Genomic DNA, 25,053 nt, shown 5'->3' on the forward strand with positions numbered 1-25,053 from the left:
GTTACCCTGCGGTTGTCAATAGCACAAGGGCTCTGTGGGAGTGAGGAGCAATGTAAGTTGTTCACGATTCTAAAAGAGTTAAGGTCACGAGAGCTCCTGTTTGCTGTTGACTGTTATTCAGGTTAGGCCCCATCTCTCTTTGGTATAGCTGTATTGTTTTGTTTCCTCTACACATGGCCCAGAAAAAGCTAGACAGGAATGTTACTGTACAATCCCCTTTATCCCGCTAATTTTTCAGAAGACAGATTTCTAGCAAAGCTGGAATTAGTCTTGTTAATGTTTTGCAACAGAAGTAAAAAATACTAGCGAGTTGCAGTAAGAGCAAGTGGGCCATGTGCTAATCGGGGGTTAAAATGGGACTTGTTTGGTAAAGAGAGTGAGAAATCAGAGCTACCATACAGCAGTTATGTTCTGCCATGTGTTATTTAAACAACAATTTGTTAGTAAATATAAGTTATAAACTATATATTAACAACCTGCAAAGGAGGGGGATTGGGAGATTTGTACAAAAATTTAGAAGCAAGTTAAAAGGGCAATTAGAGGAGCAGAAAGAGATATCAAGCAGTGAATTGGAGAGGATATTTTCATGCATAGTCAAAGCTTCTGGAGATATATTCAGAGCAGACAGAAGGTAAAAGAGAAAATTGGTCCATTACAAAATGATATCAGGGAATTGGTGACATGGGAGAAGGTAATGGCTGATTCGTTTAACAGTTACTTTGATTCTGTTTTTACAGAAGAGGAAGGGGAGCTGACTGAGACAGGGATCAGATTTCTTGATAAGGTAAGGGAAAAGCTCAAGAGAATGTAGAGAAATATGCAAATTGTTATGGAATGACTGGACACATTCAAAATCTCAGCCAAACTCAGGAAACTCTAGTGACTCCGAAGTGTAATGAGTGTGGTGCATCTCAATCCAGTTCCCAGGAGTTTACATTACAAAGAATGCAGCTTCAGTGGGGACTAACTGGCCCCCTTTTGGCAGTCTGGGTCAGAGGCCACGGATGGAATCGGCCTCAGAGACTGAAGGTCCTTTTTGCCCTTAGGGGTGGTCTCTCCAGGATGGGGAAAGGCTGAACGCATTGGTAGAGGATGTGTGGGGGAATCTGGAACTGCTGTTGCTCATGTTGTACCTGTTGTGTGGATAAAGAGATGTTGTTGTTCTCTATGGCTGTCAATATGACACCTTTATGAGAACTAAATTCATGTACAATGTGGTCTTTCATCAGAACCCAATGAAAGACTCCTGAGTTGTCTCCACTCCTTTTCATGTTGTTACTAATCGCCCAGATATTTTTGGCTGGCAAAAGCTACCTTCTGTTTAACCTGTCCATTCCAATCACTATCTTCATAATCCAGTGTGTATGATATCCAAATTCATCAACATGGAAGCAATTGTGATGCCATACCTAGGATTATGGTGTCACTGAATAATCTGAACTGGAGAAGGAGGCTGAGCGAAGGGGAAAAATTCTATCAACATACAAAATCCTGGGGTAGTTAGTAAACTATAGAAAAAATGAAAAGTTCTTGGTAGTGCAATGGAAAATATAATATTTGGAAACATTCCCATGTGTATGGCTGAGGTTCTCTAAGCCAGTGTCAGAAAGCACACCACAGATGCAGAGAGAGAGAGGTCAGGAACGACTGAACTCTGACAGCATAGAGTTTCTTGTGTTGGCTTAAGTGAGACTTAAGTGGTGCATAGGTCTTGAGTGGGCCCTCTTCAGGGGGTGGATATCCCTGTCAGAGCAGGTCTAATTCTTCAGGACCAGAAAGTTGGACACAACAATTTTCATCTTAAACAAGGGGCCACAAAGTGCATGAAGCAATTATTGGCTAAGAAGACCCATATTAGCCATGAGGGAAAAACTAGAAACTGTTTAATTTGATGTCCGCTTGGGATGATGAGGAGAAGGGTTTCTTTTGACTTGACTTTCTTCCTTGAGTACTTTGAATTCCTGCCTGGGAAGATGAGAGAAACAGAGGGTGTCATATGTTGTGTTTTCAAAGCGTGTATGATAAGTTCCCATGCTAATGATTATGACTAAAAGGTAAAATCATGGGAAGGAAGTAAAATTGTTAGAAAATTGGCTCAAATTCAGAAAACAGCATGTGGCTGGAAATGGGACTCTGTAGTTGTGAATGAATTTCCAGAAGCGTAATCTAGGATCTGTTTGGGGTTCCTTGTTTATGTACTCTGTGCAAAGGTTTTGGATGAGAAAATCAAAGCTCAGATATTAAAGTTTGCTGAAGCAACCAAATAATGAGGAGCAAGGCAACCAGACTGGGAAGGATTTGGATCTTGCATGTGAGTAACACAGTGAATAGAAAACACAGCTTAATATAGAAAACTATGAAGATGGTAAAACCAAACTGGAGAAGCAATACATATTAAATTTTGCCCAAGGAAGGCATTTAGAGGTCGCAGTCCCACTGCGCGAAGCTATTCGCCTAGAGTCTGGCTGCGGTCAGAGTAGGCAAACTGCCTTCTGAGATCCAGCACCAAGAGGACTGAATGCCGATCCAGAGGTGAGCTTCCTATTGTACCCTGTGTGGGCTGGTGCTCAGTTCTACTCATCGTTCCAGTGGGGCAATATTCTTGCCCTGTTGAAGGGGCAGCAGCAGGGAACCAGGTTATCTATTATGAGGAAAGTTGGGGCTGTCCTAAGCCTGAGCAGCACAATCATCTGCTTGGAGCCCTGAGAAGACACTTATCTCAAGGACTGACCCGCTCCTCTCCCTCTCAACCACTGGGACCACAAGGGTAGGGGACTTGAGCCCCCCTTCCCCCCCCCCCGCATTCTTAGATGGGGGCTGGAAGGCCTAGGTGGGGCCTGGTTGAATGAGTGAAGAGACTCATAGAGGGAGCATTATGATCTAGTCTGGCCTGTATAACACAGGTCATAGCATTTCACCTAGTAAGTCTGTGTCAAGCCTGTGACTTCTGGTTGAGCCAGAGCAAACCTTTCAGAAAGAGACATCCCATCTTGATTTAAACTCTCCAAGTAATGGAGAATTCACTATGTCCCTTGGTAAATTGGTCCAATGTTTAATTACCTTCACTGTAAAAAATGTGTGCCTTATTTCTAGCCTGAACTTGTCTGGCTTCAGCTTCCAGCTGTTGGGTCTTGTTACACCTTTGTCTGCTAGATTGTAGAGCCCTCTACTATGAGATGTAGTGGTGGCTCTTCAGGGGAAGAGGTGATGCTGCACTGACACAGAAGCCTTCACAGTGTATGAAGATGTCTGATAATGTGAAGCCAGATACAAACTCTTAACATAGGCGAGGGATGGAAGTTGGGTGGGTGGGGAACTGTCTCAAAAGAGCAAACAAGGGGCTGTGGCAGAACTGTCTCACTCACAGAGGAGTGAATGTGGAATGGGGCACTGAGGACAGACATCGAAGCAAGCATTATAGATGAGTTTACGCTCAAGCAGATGTGGCCGTAGAGGAAGAGCGGGGACAGAGGCAGACAGTAATAAAGGGAGGGTGAGAGAATCCCACAAGCCATAATGGACAAAGTGTTTTTTCCTATCTAGTGATTTTTTTATGTCTTAGTTTTGTTTTTTGAACAGCATCCTTGATTGCCAGGAGTCAGATCACTTGGTTGACAAAGGATGTAATACACGATGGAGTTGCCTTTTAGAGGCAACATGTACATCTTAGAGGAAAAGGATACTAAAAATACAAGTATGATTTGGGGCCAGGCATAGTCTGTTCTAATATAATTCATCTCAGAATCCTTGGTGCCTGCTGCACCCAAATCATTTATAAATCATTAGCATTTCCTGTGCTGACATTTCTCTTCTATATTATAGGAGTTACATGGAGACTTAAAAAAAAATTAATAAAGTGCTTCTCTTCTTCATTCTCCCACTGAGAGCTTTGATTTCCAGAGTATGAAATGAAATAACCAACATAACAACAGTCTGAGACTTCTAAGGGACAGTGCCAGACACATTCAGCTGCTATTGGTTATAGAGTGTAGGACGTGAGGGAGCTATTTCAGATCACAGATTATTTGTTTTGGCTGCATTGGACATCCCTTTAGTGGAGGTTTAGAGCCATGTAGACAGAAAAGTTTGCATAGGAGCTGGAACAGAGAGGACTAGATGAGTAATTTATTCTTCCCTCTTTCTGGGACTGTTCCTGTCATTACCCAGGAACTTTGTTCTGAAAAATACATGCTCAAGCCCCCTCCCTCCCTCCCTCCCTCCCTCTTTGAAAGGCATCCCAGCTCCTGTACCTCTTCAAGTTTGTGAGGCAAGCAGGCGACTCTGCACTTGTTTCGTATTACATCTCTAGATGCCTCACTTCAGGACTGAATGGTGAATCCTTGAAACTACATAGACATTTTTTGCCCCCAGAACAATTTGATTAAGGGGGTTTCTCTTTCCAGTTCCAGGGACTTCTATGAACATCTCTACCCAACAAGGGCCTGCTATATTTAATAGGAAGTTCTCACTACTGAAGTTTAAATAGCCCTCTTCCCAACCCCCCTGCACTGGCACCAAACCTCTCAGGTGGAGGGCAGGCTGATCATAAGAGGGTACCCTGCAGTAAGATGCCCCCAGAAGGATAGATAGGGAACATGAGTTATCCCTAGTAGGCTAATTATTTGGAGAACAGGAATTTTCCTGAGGTTTCAGTGAGTCAGCGCATCCTTGCTCAACCAGTTGGTTACATGCTAGAAAATGAGCCGTTTCCTTAGCACTGTTGTCTGGCTCCAAACATCAGCTACAGGCCAGACGTGTCACTGCAGCTGGAGTATTGTTAGGAAATGAAAAACAGGCTTTGCTTGTCCAAGATAATTTTATTTCCCTCTTTTCATTAACTTCAGTGTTTTTCTTCTCACATATCCACTCTGACAGGGAACTAATGTGTACTGTTTGTGTTACATCTAGACATCATCTCTGGTCAATAACACTACCATCTCCACCATACACCAGCCTGAACCAGACCAGAACACACGACCCCCTTCCCCAGCACTCCAGCTTCAGGATTACTGCCAGTGGGTCAGGATAGAGGTTAGATGGGCAGGCAGACCTGCTTCTTCTACCCCTCCCTTCCACAACTCCCTTTGTATGGCAGCCTTATACATTTTTTTCTATCATGGATGAAAGTCCTGGGCACTCTGTTCCTTACAGGCGCTTATCAGATTCCCAGTTAATCGTTTGCAGCCCCTTTCTGAGTCTCCCATGAGATCTTCCACTTCCCAGGCTGTCAGGACTATCCCTGGAGTCCCTGCACTACTCCACCACTTGAGTGAAAACCTTAGACCAGCTATAAAGGTCCTCACACGGCTAACACTGTTGGGAACTGCTTCTCGCTCTTGCTAGAAACGTCTGCCCTGGCCTCACGATGCTATCTAGGAGACAGAGCTCTATAGCTGTGTATGTTTGCTCTGAACACTTCTAATTAATCCCTTTCTTCCTGGCATGTGACAGGTTAGAAATTAGGTCATAAGAGTGAGTTTTGGCTCTTCAGATATTGACTTTGTTACATCGCATACAAAAAATCCCCCAAAATCTAGTGCTCTAAGTTGCTAAGAACATTGGTCCACTGTGGTTCCCCCGGCACTCGCTGAGCCTGATGGATGGCTACCCGGCATCTGTAGGCACTGCTGCCAATTGTTTTCTAGAGAAAACCATATACTGTTCTTCTGCTATAAATTCAACAATACAATCCTTACATCTGAAGATATAGTTTCCATATAGTTTATAAACATTATAAGACATACATATGGATAATTGAGGGGAAAGGAACCTGTGCATTTGTTTATTTTATATGTGAACACAGTTACAAAAAACGCACCTTCTGTAGGAATCTCATTTCGTTTGTTTTAATATCCACCTCTAATCAGTCTTTCCTTTGGTAGTTGGCTACTCCTAGCCTAGCAGGCAAGCCCTGTTCTGCTGTGTGCCTGAGATATACAGGGATTTGAGATTGTCTTCTAAGAGGATTCTGGCCAGCTTTGGCCTGTGGGATTTGGAGCCAAAAGGGCTAAAATGTGGGAGAACCAATGTCCTTATTATACATTTTGTAAGTGTCTTTGCACACCGTTTCAGATAGATGGTGTAGGCTTAATTGGTGATCATTTTTACAGCAATTATGTTCCCTTCAGTAATCACAGGGTCTTTCAGAGCTCTCTCAAATTAACAGGATTTCACATAGAGCACAGCTACTGTCCAGGTTTGTCCAGTTGTTATTAATGAAGGCTTAGCTCCTTTTTCGTTATGTTGGCTTTTCTGTAGGTGCTCAGTTGGGGCTGTTTGTGACAAGCATGTGATAATGCCTTTAATCCACTCCTGCTGTGCGCATTCTGTACAGTTCATGTTTATAATCCACTCGTCCATGTATGGAGACCATCAAAAGCCTAAACAACATTCTTTCCTTCACAAGGCCAAATCCTCCATGTACGAAAAAAGAAGAAGAAAAGAAACTCTGGTCCTTTGTAGATTGGTGGCAGTACAGACACTATCAGTCACAGCCAGCTCAGCGTATTATGACCACTAAAACCATTATAAAAACTAGCCGAGAGGCCCTGATCAGCGAGCTCCCAGCTGCCTGCTGTACTCCACTGGGGGGTCTGATGGGTGTCCGCCGGGTGCACTTACCCTTCCGCTTGGGTGGTGCTGTAGGCATCATGCCAAAGCTGAATTTGTGCTGGTAGTCAGGCACATAGTCCTGAGCCTCATGAATGCTTTTCCGTGGCCCCAGAGACACTGGCTTAGAGGTTCGGTTGCGGCTTTTGTGGCTGGTGCAGTTCTTGCTGGGCTTTCTGTAACCTGGACGTGAACCAGGAGGTGCTGCTGGTTGACTGCTGTGTAAACTGTGCTCGACCCCTCTCTCTTTACCCTTCTCCTTGGAGGAGTGGTGTGGGTGGTGGTCTTTGGAGGCTCCTCTGTCTGCTGTGGAGAAAGTGTGTGTTTTGATCTGATGGAGGGACTCAGACCCAGAACAGTTCCTGTAATCCTCTGCTTTTAGCACCTTTAAGTCCTTGCCATGCATCTGCTCAGGAGACTCACAGATCACACTGGAACTTGAACCTCTGAATCTGCGCAACCAATCCCAGAGTGACCTGGATTTGCAGTCACAGCTCCAAGGGTTGCCATTCAGCCTGAGAAACTCCAGGGCTCCCAAGTGGGCGAGGCATTCCCCCTGGAGCTCAGAGAGGCTGTTGTTGAACAGAAAAAGGGTGGTCAATCTTCGGAGATCGTGAAAAGCACGTCTGTGGACCCACTGGAGTTGATTTTGATGGATGAGTAACCTATCCAAGTTTATTAGTCCCCTAAATGTGTTCTGATGAAGGCTCCACAGCTTGTTTCCATGGAGAAAAAGATGGCTGAGGTTGACCAGGTCAACAAAAATATCATCCTGAAGGAACTCTATGTGGTTATCTTGAAGATAAAGATATTGTAGATTGTGGAGGCCACCAAATATCCCACTGGGTAAAGAGCTCAACCCACATTTGTACAGGTACAAGGCATGGAGCTTCACCAGCCCTTGGAAGGTCTCAGCTGCTAAAGCCCTTAAATAGCGATTATCCCCCAAATCCAGCTCTTCTAGATTAACAAACCCATCAAAGGTGTCTGGGTCTATGAAGGTGATGTTGTTGGAATAGATCCACAAGGTGACCATGGATGGACTAAAGTGACCTCGCAGAAGCAATGTGATCTGATTGTTCTGGAGGAAAATCCTCTCGCTGTTTTCTGGTATCCCCTCTGGAATTGATGCAAAGTTGTGGGCTTGGCAGCTGACAGTCATAGGTGATGGGTAACATACACAGTCAATGGGGCAGCAAGCAGTGAAGTGAATCTCAAGTCCCAACAGCATCAGGAGCAGCTCCACAGAACCCCCTGTTCAAAAAGGGAGAGAACAAGGTCAGTTGAATTACGATGTCTTGTAAATCATTCAAAACCACCTGCCTAGTAATTATAGCCATGAGGATTATTCCTAGTGAAAAATGTATCCAATTAACTCAACCACTTTTTCTGTCCATAAATTATCCACAAACAGATTGTGATGAGTAGGTTAGTTACTTGTAGTTATCCAAATTTATTTCAGCCTATGGGGTGTTTGCCAACTGTTTGCTTTGATTATTCTCTGGTTGTTGTTTGTGGTGTATGAATGGCCACCTTAATCACATGGTGTTGTGGCTGCCCTCTGATTGGTCAACTGAAACTGTATAAATAGGGTAAACACTTGCAGTGCAAAGAGCGAGTTCCTTGCTTTGTGTCAAAACCAGGGCTGGCTCCGCTTTTTTGCCACCCCAAGCGGCAAAGAAAAAAAGAAAAACCCGATTGAGCTGCCGCCGAAGAGGAGGAGAGGAAGCGAAGGACCCGCCGCCGAATTGCTGCAGAAGACCCGGACGTGCCGCCCCAATACCGGACAGAGTGCCGCCCCTTTCTATTGGCCGCCCCGGGCACCTGCTTCCTTCTCTGGTGCCTGGAGCCGGCCCTCGTCAAAACACCGTGTTCACCTGAAGAGCAATCATTCAGAATGTTCACATACTTAAAGCCCTCGTGTAAGTTTGTGGTAAAGCAAACAGAAAGGGTAGCAAGTGTTACAAAAGTGCTCATGAATAACTGTTCACACTTCATCCAACTCTTCTAGTCCTAATGAGAGACAGTGTTTGAGCCCCCGTCAGTTACACCAAGGGGAATGAGGGATTTCCCCAACTCCGGCTGCTTTGCACACACGAGGCATCTGATTTACAGAACCACTGAGTGTTTGCATCTCCCACTGATTCAGCTGGAATTTGGGTGCTCAGCACCTTTAGAAACAAGCCCTAAATCTCTTGACAGGAAAGGACACTCTAATTAGAATGGTCCTTTTTTTACTGAGTTGTAACACTCAAGGTCTTTTAAACAGCAACATACAGCTTTAAAGAACAAGAGACTCACAGGAAATATGATTTTATCAGCAGTCAGTGGAGAAGGTGCTGAGTTGAAAATTATATTTGGAAGTAGGTGCTCAAACATATTTAAATAGATCTCCTGTGGTGTAACATATTACAACTTCTGCTACCACACAAAGTACTTCTGATCAGGGTTTTATTACAGCGGAGAATAAAGGACAAAAAAAAAGAGGAGCAGTAACTATCATTCCCTGTGGTCAGCCATTGTATTGCCAGCTTCACCATCCTGTGCATTTCCTTCTCACACGCCTATCTTCCTGCTTTCTTTCAGGCCATTCCCTCAAACTCATTGCACCAGGCTCTCATTTCTCATTCAAATTCCACTTCTGTTACATCCACAAACGCTCACCCAGCTCTGATGCATTCTGCACTGGACATAACAGGAAACGGGTATCAGATTAGAGTAACATACATCTGCAAGTGCCACCTGTCAATTAAACCCTGGCATATCAGATGGATTATAATATTCCTAAAAAGACGAAGGAGAAGTTCACCAGTATTGGTGCCAGGCTATCACAAGACGTCCTGGGTCATTCTGGGCCATCTGGGCTTTTTTGAGCCCCTTTTCCAGGACTCCAAGATGAATCTAGGGTTCAGTATTTAGACCACATGTCAGGAAGAGAGTAGAAACTTCCCTGTTTTTGATTCTGCTGCTTTAAAAGTGTAATTCTGCAGTTGGCTTCTTGTGTAGTGTAGTGTGAGATATCACTACATAGCTAATTGTGAGTGACCTGTCCATCTGGTTTCATTCTTTGAATGCAAAGTTATCATATTTTTAGAATGATTGCACCACAAAGACTGTCAATAAATCACCAGCAAAGGGCACTTGTATCTGAAAGTGCTGTTAATAAAAATTAGTGTGACTTAAAGTAGTTTGGCCAAACAGTCAGATTCCTGTATAACGAGGGTAGCAGAACTTCTGTCAAGTCATGCCCTTCAGAAGTTACAGGTTTGCATTTGCAGATGTGGGTGGTTTCCCATTTTTGCACCAGTGCCAGAGAAGGGCCTTGTGTCAGGAATACCTAATACATAAAAATGTTATGATTATTGATGTTTGTTATTTGAAGCATTTTTGGAGTCACTAACATGACATCTGGCTTTGCAGTTCTGTGGGTTTGATTTCAAGAGGGAGAGGATTCTGGCCCCTTTAGACCTAATCATTGTAAGTCTCCTCACACTGACCGTGACCTCTTAGTGGTCCTTGCCCATCATGGAACCATCTCCACAATCAGCAGTGGCAGCTGTGGCCTCAAAAACACTGATACCCAAAAGTGCCAGTCACCAAGTCCTTCCCATTCCCAACTGTGAACATGTAAGAAAAACAACCCTTTGCACGTGGTTATAAAAATAGGGTCGAGCACTTTTCATCCATGGATCAAAAAGCACTTTACATGGGTGTGTCAGTATCATTAATCCCATTTTACAGATAGGGAAGCTAAAGTACAGAGATTGATACTTGTTAGCAAAATCTCCCCAGGCACTGATCACTGGGATGTTCACAGGGATGAAGCTGTTATTACAAATGCCTAAACAGAAGGGTCTGAATCACTAAACCGTCTCCCACTTCTGAGCAGCATAGAAGAAGTGTGCGCAATGCCCACCACCAACAGTTTAACATACTGTTCCATGACACATTCGTCACCATGATAACAGGATAGCTGATGAGAATGTGTCGGCTGGTAGAAGTCTTATGATTTGGGTGATTTACATGTACATGGTGCTAATGACACAGGCCACTGTAATCAACACACAGTGACAAAGGACACATTGGGCCTGCTTCTTCCCTGCTCTGCACAGAGCGGCTGTGAAACACCACTAATGCCAAATGGCAGTTTCACACTCACTCTGCACGGGTTGAATGACTGCACAAGCTGAAGGGCATGGGAGAATCAGGCCCCTCCTTGTAATTAACAAACACGTGAGTTCATGTTGTCTGACATTACTATCTGAAGGCGAAATTTGTGTCTCGGGCTAAAATGGAAGGTGGTTATGATACAGATTATTGTTGATGTGTTTCCAGTTCAGCTTCCCAGGAATACAATGGTGAAATTGCCACAGCGAGGAGTTTGTTCTGATATCCAAGCGTGAAGGGAATTGTGTGAAGTTGGCAATGGACACAGAATAAATGCCAACATAAATGGATATTTTGGGTGAGGGGATTGGTAAAGCAGAAGAAACTAGGCAACTCTCTAGTGACACCACACAATACTCTAGCCAAGCATGTGAGTAACTTTTGCCCATAACATTTGCTGATTATCTACAACTTTGAATGTCATGTTGAGTGATAGTCTCAGTTTTGGTCAGTTTGAGGATTCTGTCTCATATACAAATCCAGAGGTGTGGATGGCTCCATACCACTGGAGCTGAAATTTAGAACAGAAGCCACTGTTAGGCCCTTAGTCTTATCAATATTGCCAGACTGGGGTGACCGGCAGTATGAATCTGTTTGTATCATGTAATCCTGAGCGTTTTAGTCCTTGAGTTTGAAGGGGCATAGCTCACCAAAACTGAGCCCCCCATCCTTCCAAGAGCTTCTGTTTGGAAACCAGGGGTCCTTGCTGGGGAACTGTGCGCCCAGCCTGCTGTCCTCATTAGAGAGCCAGAAATTGATTAATGTGCTGAAAAATCTTCTATTCTCTCCAGCACAAAGCTTTTAGTTTCATCCAGCCAAGGCTGGAGGCAGTTGGAGTGTCATTGGTAGATGTGTCAGAACTGACCAGGGAGGGAGAGTTTCAAAAGCTGAACAGAAAAATGCTGGTGGGAGCCTTTTAATTAATTGCTTTAAGAAGATACAGCACTGTTGACATTGGTAAAGATGCCAAGGATCCTGTTAGCGCTTCACACTCCTGTTGTTACACATGGGTAAGGCATTGTTTCCTCCTCCCCCTCCCTTCCTGGGGCCATTCTGCACTCACTTGGTTTTCACTGTGTTCTTACTGACTGGAGTGAATTCACTGGGCTGGCCGAATTATTTCCCATGTAGCATCTTTCTAATTGGGCATTAATTAGGCATTAGTTAGTGCCTGCTTGAAATAATTTATCTTTGGACGTGTCCAGCTTGCAATGTTACTTATATCAGCATTACACTCATTATTAGACTAACATCGTTATAAATGTTCTTCATTACCTGCTAGTTTCCAACATATCAGCCTTGTTATTGGAAGTGAAAATCACTCCTCCTGAATGCATTATTAATGAATAAGGACTTTCTTTATGCAGCACTGGATTATTGTTATACACTGTTACATGGTTAGTGTTACCTTAACCAGTGCTGGAGCTGAAGCGCTCAGAAGGATTTGGGTTCTAGTGGACAGACTGTGCACTTATCCAGACAAAATAGATCTTTTCCTTCCTGTCCATTTTAGGGCAGATTGTCCCTGTGGTGGCACCAGCATGGAGCTAGAGGGGAGGCTGTATAGGGAAAAGGGAAAATCCCCCACCTCACCCTGAGGCCACCCCCACCTTTGCTATAGGTTCTCATCTGGGCTAAATGTCTAGAATCTGGATCTGGGACTGGTGAATCTAGGTGTACACCTTTCGTCGGTAGCAGGGCCAATGCTTAGGGCTCAAATGGGCGGAAGAGTGCTAATATGGATCAACGGCCATCGAGCCCCAGATGCCTGGCGGAGGACCCTCCTTGGACAATGGCAGGAGCCACATCGCCAAGTTAGCAGGCACTGCGGGGCAGATGTAGCACCCTTCAGCTATCAAGCCTCGGCTCTCCATTGGGTAAAGATTGCGGCGTCCCAGAGCATGCATCCTGCTCCTACACACCGCAGGTTCCACGTCAAACTATTCTGCGTGGACAATCTAGGGCTGCCGGGGTCAGTGTCCCCCTGCGTTAGGGGGCTTTGTAGGGATCAGGTCTGCCTGCAGGATGCCCTGGATGCCCTTTGTGCTTGGGGTTGCTGTAAAAGGTAGCGGGAGCCAGTGCTGCACCAGGGCAGTGGGGGCTCCTCTGCCGAGGTTTCCTTGCACATTAAAGTAGGATATTTTAACTCTTATTTCAGGAGCTGAGTAGCAATATATTGATTTGGGAATGTGAATTACTGTTGTTGGCCCGTCTCATGAACATAACCAAGTCCTGACATTGAGCTTAGGGGACAAGTTATTTAGGCTAGAAGAATGAATGCCGTTCTCCATTGATATGCAGTGCAGTTGTATCTGTGTTGGTCCCAGGCTATTCGAGAGACAAGGTGAGGTAATATCCTCTTCAGCTTGGTGCAAACTCAAAAGCTGGTCTCTCACCAACAGACGTTGGGCCAACAGACGATATTATCTCTCTCCGTTGGGGCTATCTGCATGGCAGTTCTGCTTGACTCCCATTTCGATTTTTACTGGTGTAAAACCCCATGTAGAGCTACTTCCTAATGTAAATAATAATATTTAATCAGAGCAGGATACAAGTGAGGGCAAAGCACCTGGCCCCTGTTCACCATCAGAGTTATCAAGTAGGTAGAAACTTGACTATCACTCACTCCCAAGGCCAAATTCACACCTGGTGCAACTCCACAAACTGCCTATAATGGAGCTGCCCCAATAACACCCTGTTTCTATCAACCGAAGTTTTCTGCATCAAGCCCATGTGAGATGGAGGCACAAAGACAAGGCTAAAAACCCCAGGGGGCATTTACTTTGAACCTTGGGAACTAACTCAGAATGTCACATTTGCACACTGATAGATGGAAGTTGCTTTTTAGCAGGAAAAAACAATCTGTTACAGACTGTTACAATTCCATGTGCTATCTGAGAGGCAGCAAAGGGCAGCCTGAGCTGCAGTGGCGCCTTGTCTTTGGGAACAAGGAGTTACATTTCAGATCAGCAGTAGGATGTTTTAGCAAGTCAGTATCTCAGAGCTGGGGTTATTGGCCCTATCTGTGCTGTGTAGAGGAGAAAACAAACAAACCTGTTCTACATTTCCCAGCACCCACCACTTTGTGTTTGGCCTCCACGGAGCAGCAGCAGGTGCCTCTTCGGGATGAGGGCAAAGGAACAGTCTTGCACCACACAACCCCCATTGCTCCAGGGGTAGGAGGCCTGAAGCTGCTGCTGGAAGGCCAGCGGCCTCCACTCATTCACTCCCTGCAGCCATCTGTTTTCAGCGCCTGGAGGCCGGAGCCAGTTCTGGGAGCGTGTGTTCTCTGTGTGGTGAGCCTGCTGCCGCTGCCATTCAGCCAGGGAGTGCCAGCCACCCATCCACCTTCATCATTTCCTGCAAACGGTGTCATAAATAACTGACAGATCCCAGCTGTTTAGAATTATGGTTTCTGATAGAGTGACAGCTGCTTCCAATCCCCCAGTAATCACTCCGGCAGTTCTGGAACATTTCAGGAACATAAAAATCATTGGAGATAATTTTGTTTTTGCCTAATTTGGTGAGGCAAGCTGTGATTTAATAGCTATTATGACCTCGAAGGCAGATGACGAGCTGGAAGGCTACTGTCTCCACACAGCTTTGGGGGCGGGGTGCCGGATGGACCGTCAAAGTTATTCTGGGGGAAGGAGGGACAAGAGGAAACCCTTTTTACCAACTGCTCAAAACTGCGTGTTTCAGCACTGTTCTAACGTAGATCCCTTGTCCATTTACAAGTGAGAATTCTCTTCCCAGAGGCAGTAGCCCACAAGGGGATGCAGAAGGAATGTCGCTGTGGAAAACGTTGGGAAGAAATGGTATAAAACAATGCATGATGTGGAACTACCTTCTACAGAAGTCAGGAGAAAACTGGGGTCATGACAACAGATGTAGCCTAGTAACCTCCAGGATCCCTCAGCAACGCCCTATTCCATTCTGGTGACACCTACGAGTCTCCCTTCAGTGAGCTTTGATGCTGCTTCAGTAACACAATTAAATATATGGGAATAAAAAATACAACTCCCCAGATGGAACCAGCATAAGAGTGAATTGGTTCATAGGATCATTATCGCCTCTCTGCACACAAACACGCTTCCTTCTTCTTTAGTGTTGCTTCTGCCCTCCCACCCCGCTGAGTTCCTCTGGTCTAAATGAAATACCTCCCGTCCTGTGCTCCTGCAACACTGCAGCAGTCTCCTGTGCGCCCAGAGTTCCTGAGCCTGTTTGCTTGCTTGCTTGCAGCAGTGCCATGAATGCTTCTCCCTGCTGTAAGTGACGAGAGCTAAGCCTTCTGGGGTGCATGACTGTTAGTCCAGGCTGGCAGTAAATGAAAAAGAAGCAGGTTAAGGAGCTCTGAGGACATTAGTGGTGGTTCTGGCAGGAGGCACCAACAGGAAAGAAATTCTACTGACCAGCAGGAGAGAGATTGACTTTGCTCGTGGGTATGGGGTAGCTCAGGCTGTATTGGGCAGATACCCCCACCGCCTATGTGTTACCTTTGGGAATAGCCTGCTTGGAGTTTACCTGAAGGTAAAACCCTTTCCTCTGCAAATCTTAATGTGAACAGACTCCTGTGGTCAGCAGTATGCCTGGGACATGTCATCTAGGCACAAGTTCCAGGGTCCTGTTTAAGTTCCAGGGTCCCCCTGCATATGGGGTGGAGGAGGCATTTACCTTACTCGCCCCTCCTCAAGGTCAGACCCAAGGTCATTGGGAAGTTTTTGGAACTTGTACATTTCCTCTTATTGCAGTTTTAACCAGAGGCCTATAAATTTCTTAGTGTAATAATGCAAAAATCAATAGCTCTCTTTGGAACAATAGCTTTATCTTTCATTTCAGCAGGGCCCAATGCCTCCCCACAGACTCTGTCCCTCTGAATCAGACAAATTACTAACATGGGAGAGTGTGTGGGCTGTTTTCCCTCACCACATGTGGGGGCTTCTCAGTGATATGGGACTTCTTTATTTATTCCCAGTGCTGTAAAATTCCAGGGCAGTATAGGACAGGTTCCTCTGAAGGGAGCTGTCTTACGCTCATTCTCTTCTCTGACATTCAGCCCAAACATGAATCCTTCAGGCTTTCTGTACCAGCAAAGGGGCTCCTAATAGCTCAGGGATCCCAGAGTCTCCACTCTCTGAACAGCCTCCCTTTGAAAAAAGCACAGGTTGCATGTTACTGTGCCCCTCCAAGTAGCTTATTAGAGAAGTCGAGGAGAGGCTAGGCTGCACATTTAGCCCATGAAAATGCCTTTTTGCCCTCCCAGTTCAAACGCCCTGAACATCAGTCTAACCGTTTCCAAATGAAATAGAAGTTATGTATTTGTATTGCAGTAACACCTAGAGACCAGAGCTCCACTGTGCTAGACGCGGTACCAACCAATAACCAGGAGGTGGTCCCTGCCCCAGTATTGCTTACAGTCTACGTTTAAGATTAGAGACAGCAGCTGGATATGACAAAGAGACACAGTGGTACAAGTTATCAGTGAGGCAATTTCAATCAATGTGATAAGCCTCAGTCACAGCACAAGTGTAGCTGAAGCTTCTTCCTGACAGATTTCAGTGCCACTGTTCTCTGAATCCAGCGGAAATAAAATTTAGCATCCTCAGCATCCATAGCTAAAGCATTTGAGCACCTAGAGGCTACTGGGAGGAAGCTCATACACTTGAGCCCTTCTGGGCACTGCAGGGCCACTGCTGGGAGAAGGCGCACAGCTGTAATCCTGCTGGACACTGGGAAGGGGCTCGCACAAAGAGCCCGCTGCCTCTCGACACATGGACAAAAAGAACAAAACCTGCAGTTCTGGAGGTGGGTGGCCTAAATGTGTCTGGTATGTAAATTAAAGTGCAGTGTGCCTGGCCCTGATTCTCCACACCTGGACAGGGAGGTCTGGTCTCACTCACTTGTTTATTTTCCATTGTTTGCTGTCACACTGGCTTGAAATATGCATTGAAAGGCAGGATTGTCTTTCACATCTTCCTGGATGTGTGATCCTCAGAAACAAATTAGCACCGATTCACTTCTATATAGAGTGCAGCCATCAGGGAATCGCTCCCAAATTCACAGCGAAAGAAAGCAATAATGCTTCCAGCGCACTAATCCACTTGACGAGCAGCTCCTGACCCCTCGCCTCGTGCGGGGGCTCCATTAGGAATGACAAACTGCATTGAAAAATAATAAATAACTACAGGAATTGACAAGGTGGCTGGAGGTCCAAAGGATTTGTACCCGAATGTGGAACTCCCTGTTTAATTAGCGCGGCTCTCTGTCCGTCTGGCTCTGGCTCTCTCTCACTCACTCTCTGTTCAAGCTAAAGCAAATAGGAAAAAATAAGCCCAGTGGCAGCAGCGGCTTTGGGATTGGAAACTCAGATATGGAAACTTGTTTAATTTAAATACGTGGATCAGTACTAATGTAAGCGGAGAATGGAGGGAATGCAGACTATTTTTCTTCATGTAGTCTGCTCTCTTCATTTAACCCCATTTGGAATACACCTGCTACAAGGGTGCGCTTGTGAGAACAGAGAAACTGTTTCAGCCGATGCTGAGTACAGATAGTGCCTGTCCAGCTGGTTGGGTGAAGAATGGGACTGGGAGGCAGATCTCCACCTCTGCCTCTGCTCGCTCCAGTGAACACCTTCCCCTGGAAGAGCGCAGGGGAGCCCACTGCAGCTCTCACTCAGACTCATCCCATCAAGGGTATAGGCAGCTGAAGGCCTGCCTTGTCTAATGCTGTCTGGACTCTCTTGGAACAAAACCATAGTGGGGGGATATACAGGGTGTTTGGGGTTATGGACAGGCAGATCATTCCATCCTATGAGCTGGGGAGGACAAAGCTGCTTCCCCATCACTTGCCCCACTGTCTCTGGTGAGGATGGCATTACCAAGAGAATGCCCTGGGTCCTTCCCACACGCTGCCCTTGCCTCCATCTCCCTCTCCTTCAGGGTTAGGATTCCACATGAGAGCAGGGAGGTAGCTAGAAGGGAGGTGGTGAGCAATGCAGGGACCTGAGAGACTCAGACTGGGCTTGGTGACACCAGCATGAGTTGCAACCTGCTTTCAACCAGTTAAAGTAAAGCTCTTGATTCTTAGTGACTGGAGAGTCAAAGCAGAAGCCAATCCACAACTGGGACAGCATCCAACTAGCAGATTGAACCATAATTCAAATATGCTTCTCAACCTCCTAAATTAAGAAGCTTTGTAAAGTGCAGAGAGCAGCTAGGAAGGTTTTCCTTAATGGCATGAGGGAGGGACGCACCCAGAGATATCGTCAACAGGAGACAATCCCAGCTTCAAGGGAAAACAAACATTCTGTAGTCAGCTACGCCTGGGCTTTTGGCAGGTCTGAGTTTGTCTTTACCTGAGCACAACTGCGTAAGAGGAATTGACAACAAATACATTGTCTTTCTCCAGCTAGCACCTGCAGAGCTGCCCAAATGCTGTGCAGACTCTAATGACACTTCGCACACCCCTGGGAGGGGGCAATTATTATCATCCCCATTTTACAGACAGGAGAAACTGAGGCACAGCAGACCTGTGACTCACCTAACGTCAATCAGGGAGTCTGTGGTAGAACCAAAAATAGATCCCAGGAGTCCAGACTCTGTCTACAGCTCTAAGCATGAGCGTACAAACCAGTGTTCAAGATGGTGACCTCCCAGCAGCTGGTGTTTGGGAGTCCTGGGCCATCAGTGCTAGGAGGGCTGAGGTGGCCCAATGTGTTCTGCCTTAAGAGGAGGCAGTGTCCTGGTGTTTAACAGCCCAACTAACCAGCTGAGGCCAGAACAGATGGGCCCCAGGAGGACCTGTGTACAGCCCTCAGCAGAAGAAAGTTCATCGCAATGCTAGGTTGAGAATGAAGTAAAGGGAAATGGCTGAGGAGGGGGAGATCCTCAGGTCCTCAAGGGGAGACTAGAAATTATGATCCCCTGCATGGGAGAGAAATATACTAAGAAGACAAGTGTAATTGATCATCTAGATCATTTGTCTGTGTCTTATAGTGAAATCATCAGATACTTTGATTCTCTTTTATCCTGAAGTGACAAGCTCTTCCTCGCTATTCACAGAAATGCAAAGAAGTTTGTTCATAATAGCAATAATGATTTTTTTCTTTATAAAGCAACCATCCACAAAAGTCTCCCAGGCACTTGCAGTAAAGAGTCACAGATGAAATGACAAAAATCATCCAAGATGAACACAAGTCAGATCAGTATCAGGCACTGAATAAGCTAAGATGTGGAGAAAGCAGATTCCCCAACTCATTTCTTGGACCAGACACTAGCTGGGGCCTCCCAAATTTGTTCTGTTTGGTTAGAAACATTTTCAGAGTGGAGGAAAGTGTGGAGGCTGAGAGCTAAGCTCCAGTCTCCTGTGTGCAGGACTCGCATACACTGCTGTGCTCCTTGCACGCTCAGCATAGGTACTGCCATCAGAGCTCAGATTCTAGTATTCCACCTCCGACTGGCAAATGCTTCAGAAAAGTGAACAAGTGTGGGATAACCTGCCCCCAAGTGAAGATTTTCCCAGTCCCATCTGTTAGTGAGTAACTCATGCTCTGAAGCAGGAGGGTTTTAGTCCTTATACAAGGGTTTTTAGCCTATCTAATATCATTAATAATGAGAGCATTATCTCTATAAATGTCTGATCCTGCAAAGGTCCTGACCTCAACAGTGTCTTGTGTCAGGGAGTTCCACAGGCTAATTATATGCTGGGTAAATTATGTATTTGTTTTTTCTGCCTTTCAGTTTTATTCAATATTCTTGTGTTAGTATGATGCGAAGGCAAATAGGAGTGTACAGTCTACCTTCTACACAATTCAGCAGTGTCCAACTCTATCTACAATGGGGGTGAAGGAGAGTGGTGTGTTGAGCATCAAAGCATCAATCTTGGTTACCTCTTCCTTCCTCAGAAAGAGCTTGTGTCATTTAGAGAGAATCTGTCAAGCTGTTAGCTCAGTCTGGAATCCCAAGTCTCTCTCATCCAGCCCCTGAATGGATGGCACATTCCCCCCCCCCACACACACACCCCACTCCTTTGGTCTCCTTTGAATGCTAGTGTATGATGCCCTAACAGAGTGTGAGGCATGAGCCCATCTGGTTAATGAGAAGGAACCAGCCCAGCGCTGTATTACAGTTAGCAAATCCCTGGCAGAGAAGTGACAGTCTCAGACATCAGCAAAAGGCCAGGCTGCAGCAGAGGCATTTGTTCACTCCGAGAATTTTGTGTTCGAACTGTGACTATAGTGGGACTACTCCTGATCCTGACACGAGCTTTGGAGAAGGCGACAGGGTCCATCTGCATTGATATAGCACTTATCACACAGAATATAAGCACATGTATGAGGCCTCTGTATTGCATCAACTGCAAAGCAAAAGGAAGCCTCCGAAAAGTGTCATGTTACCAAACAAAGGGATGCTAACAGCTGTCCCTGTGCTCTTTCTGTGACCTATCCAATAGGGATAATACTGCTCTAGCTCACAGGGCTGTTGTGAGGTCTAATTAACTAGTGTGAGCATGTAATGTGCTAGATGAGTGCTAAGCATCAATATGATTACTTGATGCTGTGAGAAGTGGGCACGAGGAGACATGATGCCTCGTAGATAAGGACCTGTGTATTGCACAGCAAGTGGGATGTAAGTTGTGTGCAAAGTCCCTGAATTCTGTGGTGGGCTAGAGATTCTGCAGCAGCTTTCGATAAATTAAAGAATGGAGGAGTGTCGTGAATTAAATACGAAAACGATTAACATAATCAGTACAGCAAAGAGATGCCTGTGTCAATATTAAATTCAGTGTATTTTTGTAGTGACTGACAGCTGCATCATAGCAGTAAGGAGAAGCTGGAGATTTGGCATCTGGGACTTTTGGCACCTGGGATCATGGGAGGCAGCTTGGGATAAGCACATTAGGAAACTGCTTCTGTTAAAATGATCAGCAGCAAAATGGTTAACAAGACTCAAATTTGTATTCGTGGCATTAGATTTCAGAATGAACGAACCATTAAGATAGATAGGGCACTTCATCCCTCTCAGAACTTTGGTTTCAGGCTGTCTGCAGACTCAAGCAGGCATCACAGCATCAGTTATACTCTATTCTCCACAGCCATGTGTGCTTGACATTTCTTTTTTTAAATGAAAGCATAGGTTATGGAGTACAGTTCTGAAGGGTGGGGATTTCCCAGCAAATTCTACAGACAAGGAATCTTGTAACACAGGGCCCTGCCTGTAGGCATTTAGGGCATGGTGCTGGGGTTCAACCCCAGGCAAATCTCCAGTTAGGTGCACGCAGGAATGAGTGATGGCTCATTCCTACCAGTGCAGTATAGAGTGTCTGTCTTACCCTCCTCCCTCGCATGAGTCCCAGAGCTCTCCTCTCACGCCAGTTGTACAATGGTGTATTTCCTCTGACTCCTGATTGAGCCTGGTGGAAGTTAGAGGAGAATCAAGCCACCACCTTCATACAGAGCTTTGGGAGGGCATCGTGTACCAGGCAGCCTATTATCCAACAAGAATTGGCACTTCTGATTGCTACATTAGAACTTTCAGAATTTCCCACCTAATGCTTCTGTCTTGTGAGTGACTGTTATTATTCATCTCAGAAACTCGCTTTCTTCTAGCGCTGCACAAGGAACTATGGGACAGACGCACAGTGACACTGTGGCTACGTCTTCCCTGCCAAAAAAGGTGTTGTTAACCAGGATAGCTAGTGCACATTAGTTCACTCTGAAGTCCTAGTGGCACAAAGCACAGGTAGCTTTTACCAGGATGTAAGTAGCTGAGCTCAACTGCAGGTGGGAGGTACAGTGTTGACCTTGTCTCCAGCGTGGGCTAGAGACCTGAGTAATGACCCAGGGTTCTGGGTGTCTTGTGTGGCCTGTGCTGCCGCAGCTTCACTGCCCTGGTACTTGAGCTAGTTAGCTTAATCCTAGCTGGAGTCCGTCTACATGAGCTACAGTCACATCCCGTGATTGCCCTGTGCACATATCCTGAGTCTCATTTCTACGACTCTGGCAACGCAATGAGGCTGTAAAGTGGATATGTGATGTAAATGAGAATCAGCCTGTGTTAGAAAAAAGAAAACGGCATTATCATTAAAACTACTCTGCCTCCCTGCTTGCCTGTGCAGCTTCTTCCTATGACCTTCCCCAGCCCCCTCCTGTCTGGCTTCCTGCTACCGTTCTAAAGAAGCCCCACACACAGGCCTTGTCTCAGTTAGGAGTCAGGTTGCCCCTTTCTACAGGGGTGCCTTTCCTGGAGGTGCCAACCTGTTCTTGAGTTTCTGAATCTGTCAGTCTCATGAGCTGCCTACTGCTTCGAAACCTCTTACCCGTGTTTAGGAAAACGGAAGGGTGTGTGGTTAAGTCTCAGGTCAAGCTATTAGGAGACCTGGGCTCTGTTCTCAACTCTGTTTAAAAGCTTCCTATGTGGCCCTGGGTAAATCACTTCTTTCTGGGTCTGTTTTCTCAGCTGTAAAATGGGGATAATGCCACTTCCCTATCTCACTGGGGCATTGAGGCTAAATTAATGAATGTCTGCAAATGGGGCGGAGGACCTGGGATTGTACCGCAGAGTGTTGTTATTGTTATTGATGGTCGGGCAGCTGCTGTGCTGTGACACTGTTTATCGGGCTGCCCCGAATGGTCTCACTGATAACTAAGGCTCTCCTGTCTCTGTGGCACCCACCTGCTGTCTCTCGTCTCAGACTGTAAACTCTTTCGGACAGGGATCGTCTCTTTATGTGCTTATACAGCACTGAGTACAATGGGGCCTCAGTCCCTGACCTCAGTGGGAGTAGGACGGGCCCATAAACAAGGGCTTGCACTGAGAGAGACATCAGGGACCCAAGTGGGTGATGGGGAAAATGGCACTTTAGGCAGTTTTAACTGGGTAGAAAAGAGGGAGAAGGGGAACTCGCACAATCTGGCATGCACTCCCCAAAGAGAAGAGAGCATTGCTCTGAATCAAAAGCAGAAGGTTAAGAAAAGCTGTAATATACTGGAGGGTCTGTACACAAATGAAGGGGGTGCTAGAAATGACTGTGACCTGGTGGGCACCTCCAAAGCCTGGACTGACGATTCTTATAGCTGCACTGTTGGCATAGATGGGAAGAATCCCAAGAGAGGCTGAAAGGGAGTAAGTGGAGGAGGGTGGTGCTGAATGTGAAATTTAAAGCTCTGCTAGACAAAGCACTAGGATATGCATAATAGAGAACAATCCTTCACTGGGCCGGGGAGCGGGGGGGGGGGGGGGAAGAGGACTGGTTGGGTCCCAATAGCCTTTTCCCATCTCTGGATTCTATGATTTTGTACTTAATCTGGAAATAAAAAAATTGTCCCAGTTGTCCCAGGAACAGACAAACTCCCCATTTACTGCCCCTCAGAATGTAACATCTAAGCGGCTTCTGACTCACCCCAACTTTCCTCCTTTGCCCCCATTCTTTAGAGCATTGCCCCTGATCCCTGAGGTGCTGGATTCTGCAGTACGCTCCAGGCATAGGAACACAGCTCACCTGACTTCAATCACTTTCCTTCATGCTCATCCGTCTCTTTCTTACTGTGCCATTGTAAATCCTATTATGATCTTTTCGCCAGGTAATAACAGTTGGTACAAAACACACGGAGACCTGGGATTGGTGTAAAACCGAACTCACCAGTGTTCAGCTACTTTGGCGACATGATGCTGAAGTCACACATCAGACCCTCTCAAATCCGTTTCCCTTGAGACTGATAAATGGTATGGCAGGGAATTAGGAATATCAGAAGAATTCACAGCTGTGAACAAAAGGGGTGTGCGTGCGTGTGTGTGTGTATGTGTGGGTGCAAAAGGATTCCCATCATGAAACACCTGTACATTATACATGTCCCGGCTGGGGACAGACAAGCTGGTGGATGAGACCCAACATATCAAGAGTGTTTAATCTTCCCTGTCTGTATCCTCAATAGAAATGTCATCTGTGGAGACACAGGGGCACTTTGCTTTATGAAAACATACAAATGGGCGTGCTCATTCTCACCCCGAAAGGGAGCTTTACCCTGCAGGGAAGGGGAGAAGTTCCTGTGCAACTGGACTATGGTTGCTGCTGTCACATCAACTCATTTGGATTTACATCAACACTGTATGTCAGTGCAAAGAGCAGCTGTGGCCATGTGGTTAGGAATATAAGAATTCCAGTACTGGATCAGACCCGAGGGCCATCTAGAGCAAATTGTAAGAACCCTGCTGTAGCAGATGTGGGGTAATCTGCACCCTGCATTAGGTCTCATCCTGATCTCTGACACTTAGACACTGGCTGAAGCCCTGAAATAGAAGATTCTATGTCCTTTCCAAGATTGGATAGCCTTAACTATTATAATCTGGACTCTCTTGTGATCCATATAAATGTCCAATCCCTTTTTGAATATCACTATGTTCTTGGCCTCGGTTACTTCTTGTGGCAACGAGTTCGACAGTCTAATTACATATTGTGTGAAAAAGTATTTTCTCCTATCAGTTTTGAATTTGCTACTTTTTAATTTAATTGAATGTCCCCTTGTTTGTGTGCTATGTGAGAGGGAGACTGGAATCTCCTGATCTATCGTCTCAAGCCCATTAATTATTTGATATGCTTTTGACACGTTCTCTCTTATTTATCTCCTGTCTAAGGTGGCAATCCCAGTCTTTCAAACTCTCTCTTTATATTAGAACTTTCCAGGCTCTGGATCATTCTTGTTGCCCTTCTCTGAACCTCCTCAAGTTCCACAGGGTCCCTTTGGAGTCGGGGGACAATCCATCTGGAAAAGGAGCTCTCCATTTCAGCAGTGATTCATTTCCCCAGGAAACGTAAGTGCTTGGGAAATGATGTTCAGCCTGTCTTCTCCCTAAAATCAGAACCCAGCACTGGACTCTGTGATTCCACTCAGTCCCCCACAACCCCTGCCCTGCAGTGGGACGGTCTGTGGACTAGATGGCTGAGGGCTAACCTTCTCCCTTCCCTGCTGTCTTGTTGCAGGACTGTGTGTGACTGAGAGCTAATGCCAGTCAACCTGATGCGCTGTCTGCCAGGGCTGTGCCTGTCAGGGGGTTTGTGGTGCAGATTACAGAGTAGACCGAATAGCCCTGCACTCCCCATCTAGCACCAACTGCAGCAGAAATATATTTATGGCAACAAGCAACACCCAGCACCAGGGACATTTCACCCCCAATCTCCTCACGTCCTGGTCCTTAACTACACATTTTACAAAGTTAAAACAAATTATAAACAGCAGAAATAGTTTATTTAAAAAAGAAAGGGAAAAAACTTGGCAAA

General features: G+C 45.8%; 2 protein-coding genes across 2 annotated transcripts in view; one reads left to right on the top strand and one right to left on the bottom strand.

The window, feature by feature from the left end:
• Positions 1-521: 521 nt before the first annotated feature.
• Positions 522-25,053, top strand: part of DPH1 (diphthamide biosynthesis 1) — a 135,695-nt gene continuing 111,163 nt past the window's right edge. Inside the window, exon 1 of the mRNA XM_065573196.1 lies at positions 522-784. Coding sequence (XP_065429268.1) covers positions 587-784 — 198 coding nt within the window. The 5' untranslated portion in view covers positions 522-586. The remainder of the gene's footprint in view (positions 785-25,053) is intronic.
• The window catches only part of RTN4RL1 (reticulon 4 receptor like 1), a 64,807-nt gene continuing 44,551 nt past the window's right edge, over positions 4,798-25,053 (bottom strand). Inside the window, exon 2 of the mRNA XM_005298279.4 lies at positions 4,798-7,863. Coding sequence (XP_005298336.1) covers positions 6,500-7,863 — 1,364 coding nt within the window. The 3' untranslated portion in view covers positions 4,798-6,499. The remainder of the gene's footprint in view (positions 7,864-25,053) is intronic.

This window comes from Chrysemys picta, chromosome 19, assembly GCF_011386835.1.
Source record: "Chrysemys picta bellii isolate R12L10 chromosome 19, ASM1138683v2, whole genome shotgun sequence".
Classification (NCBI taxonomy): domain Eukaryota; kingdom Metazoa; phylum Chordata; order Testudines; family Emydidae; genus Chrysemys; species Chrysemys picta.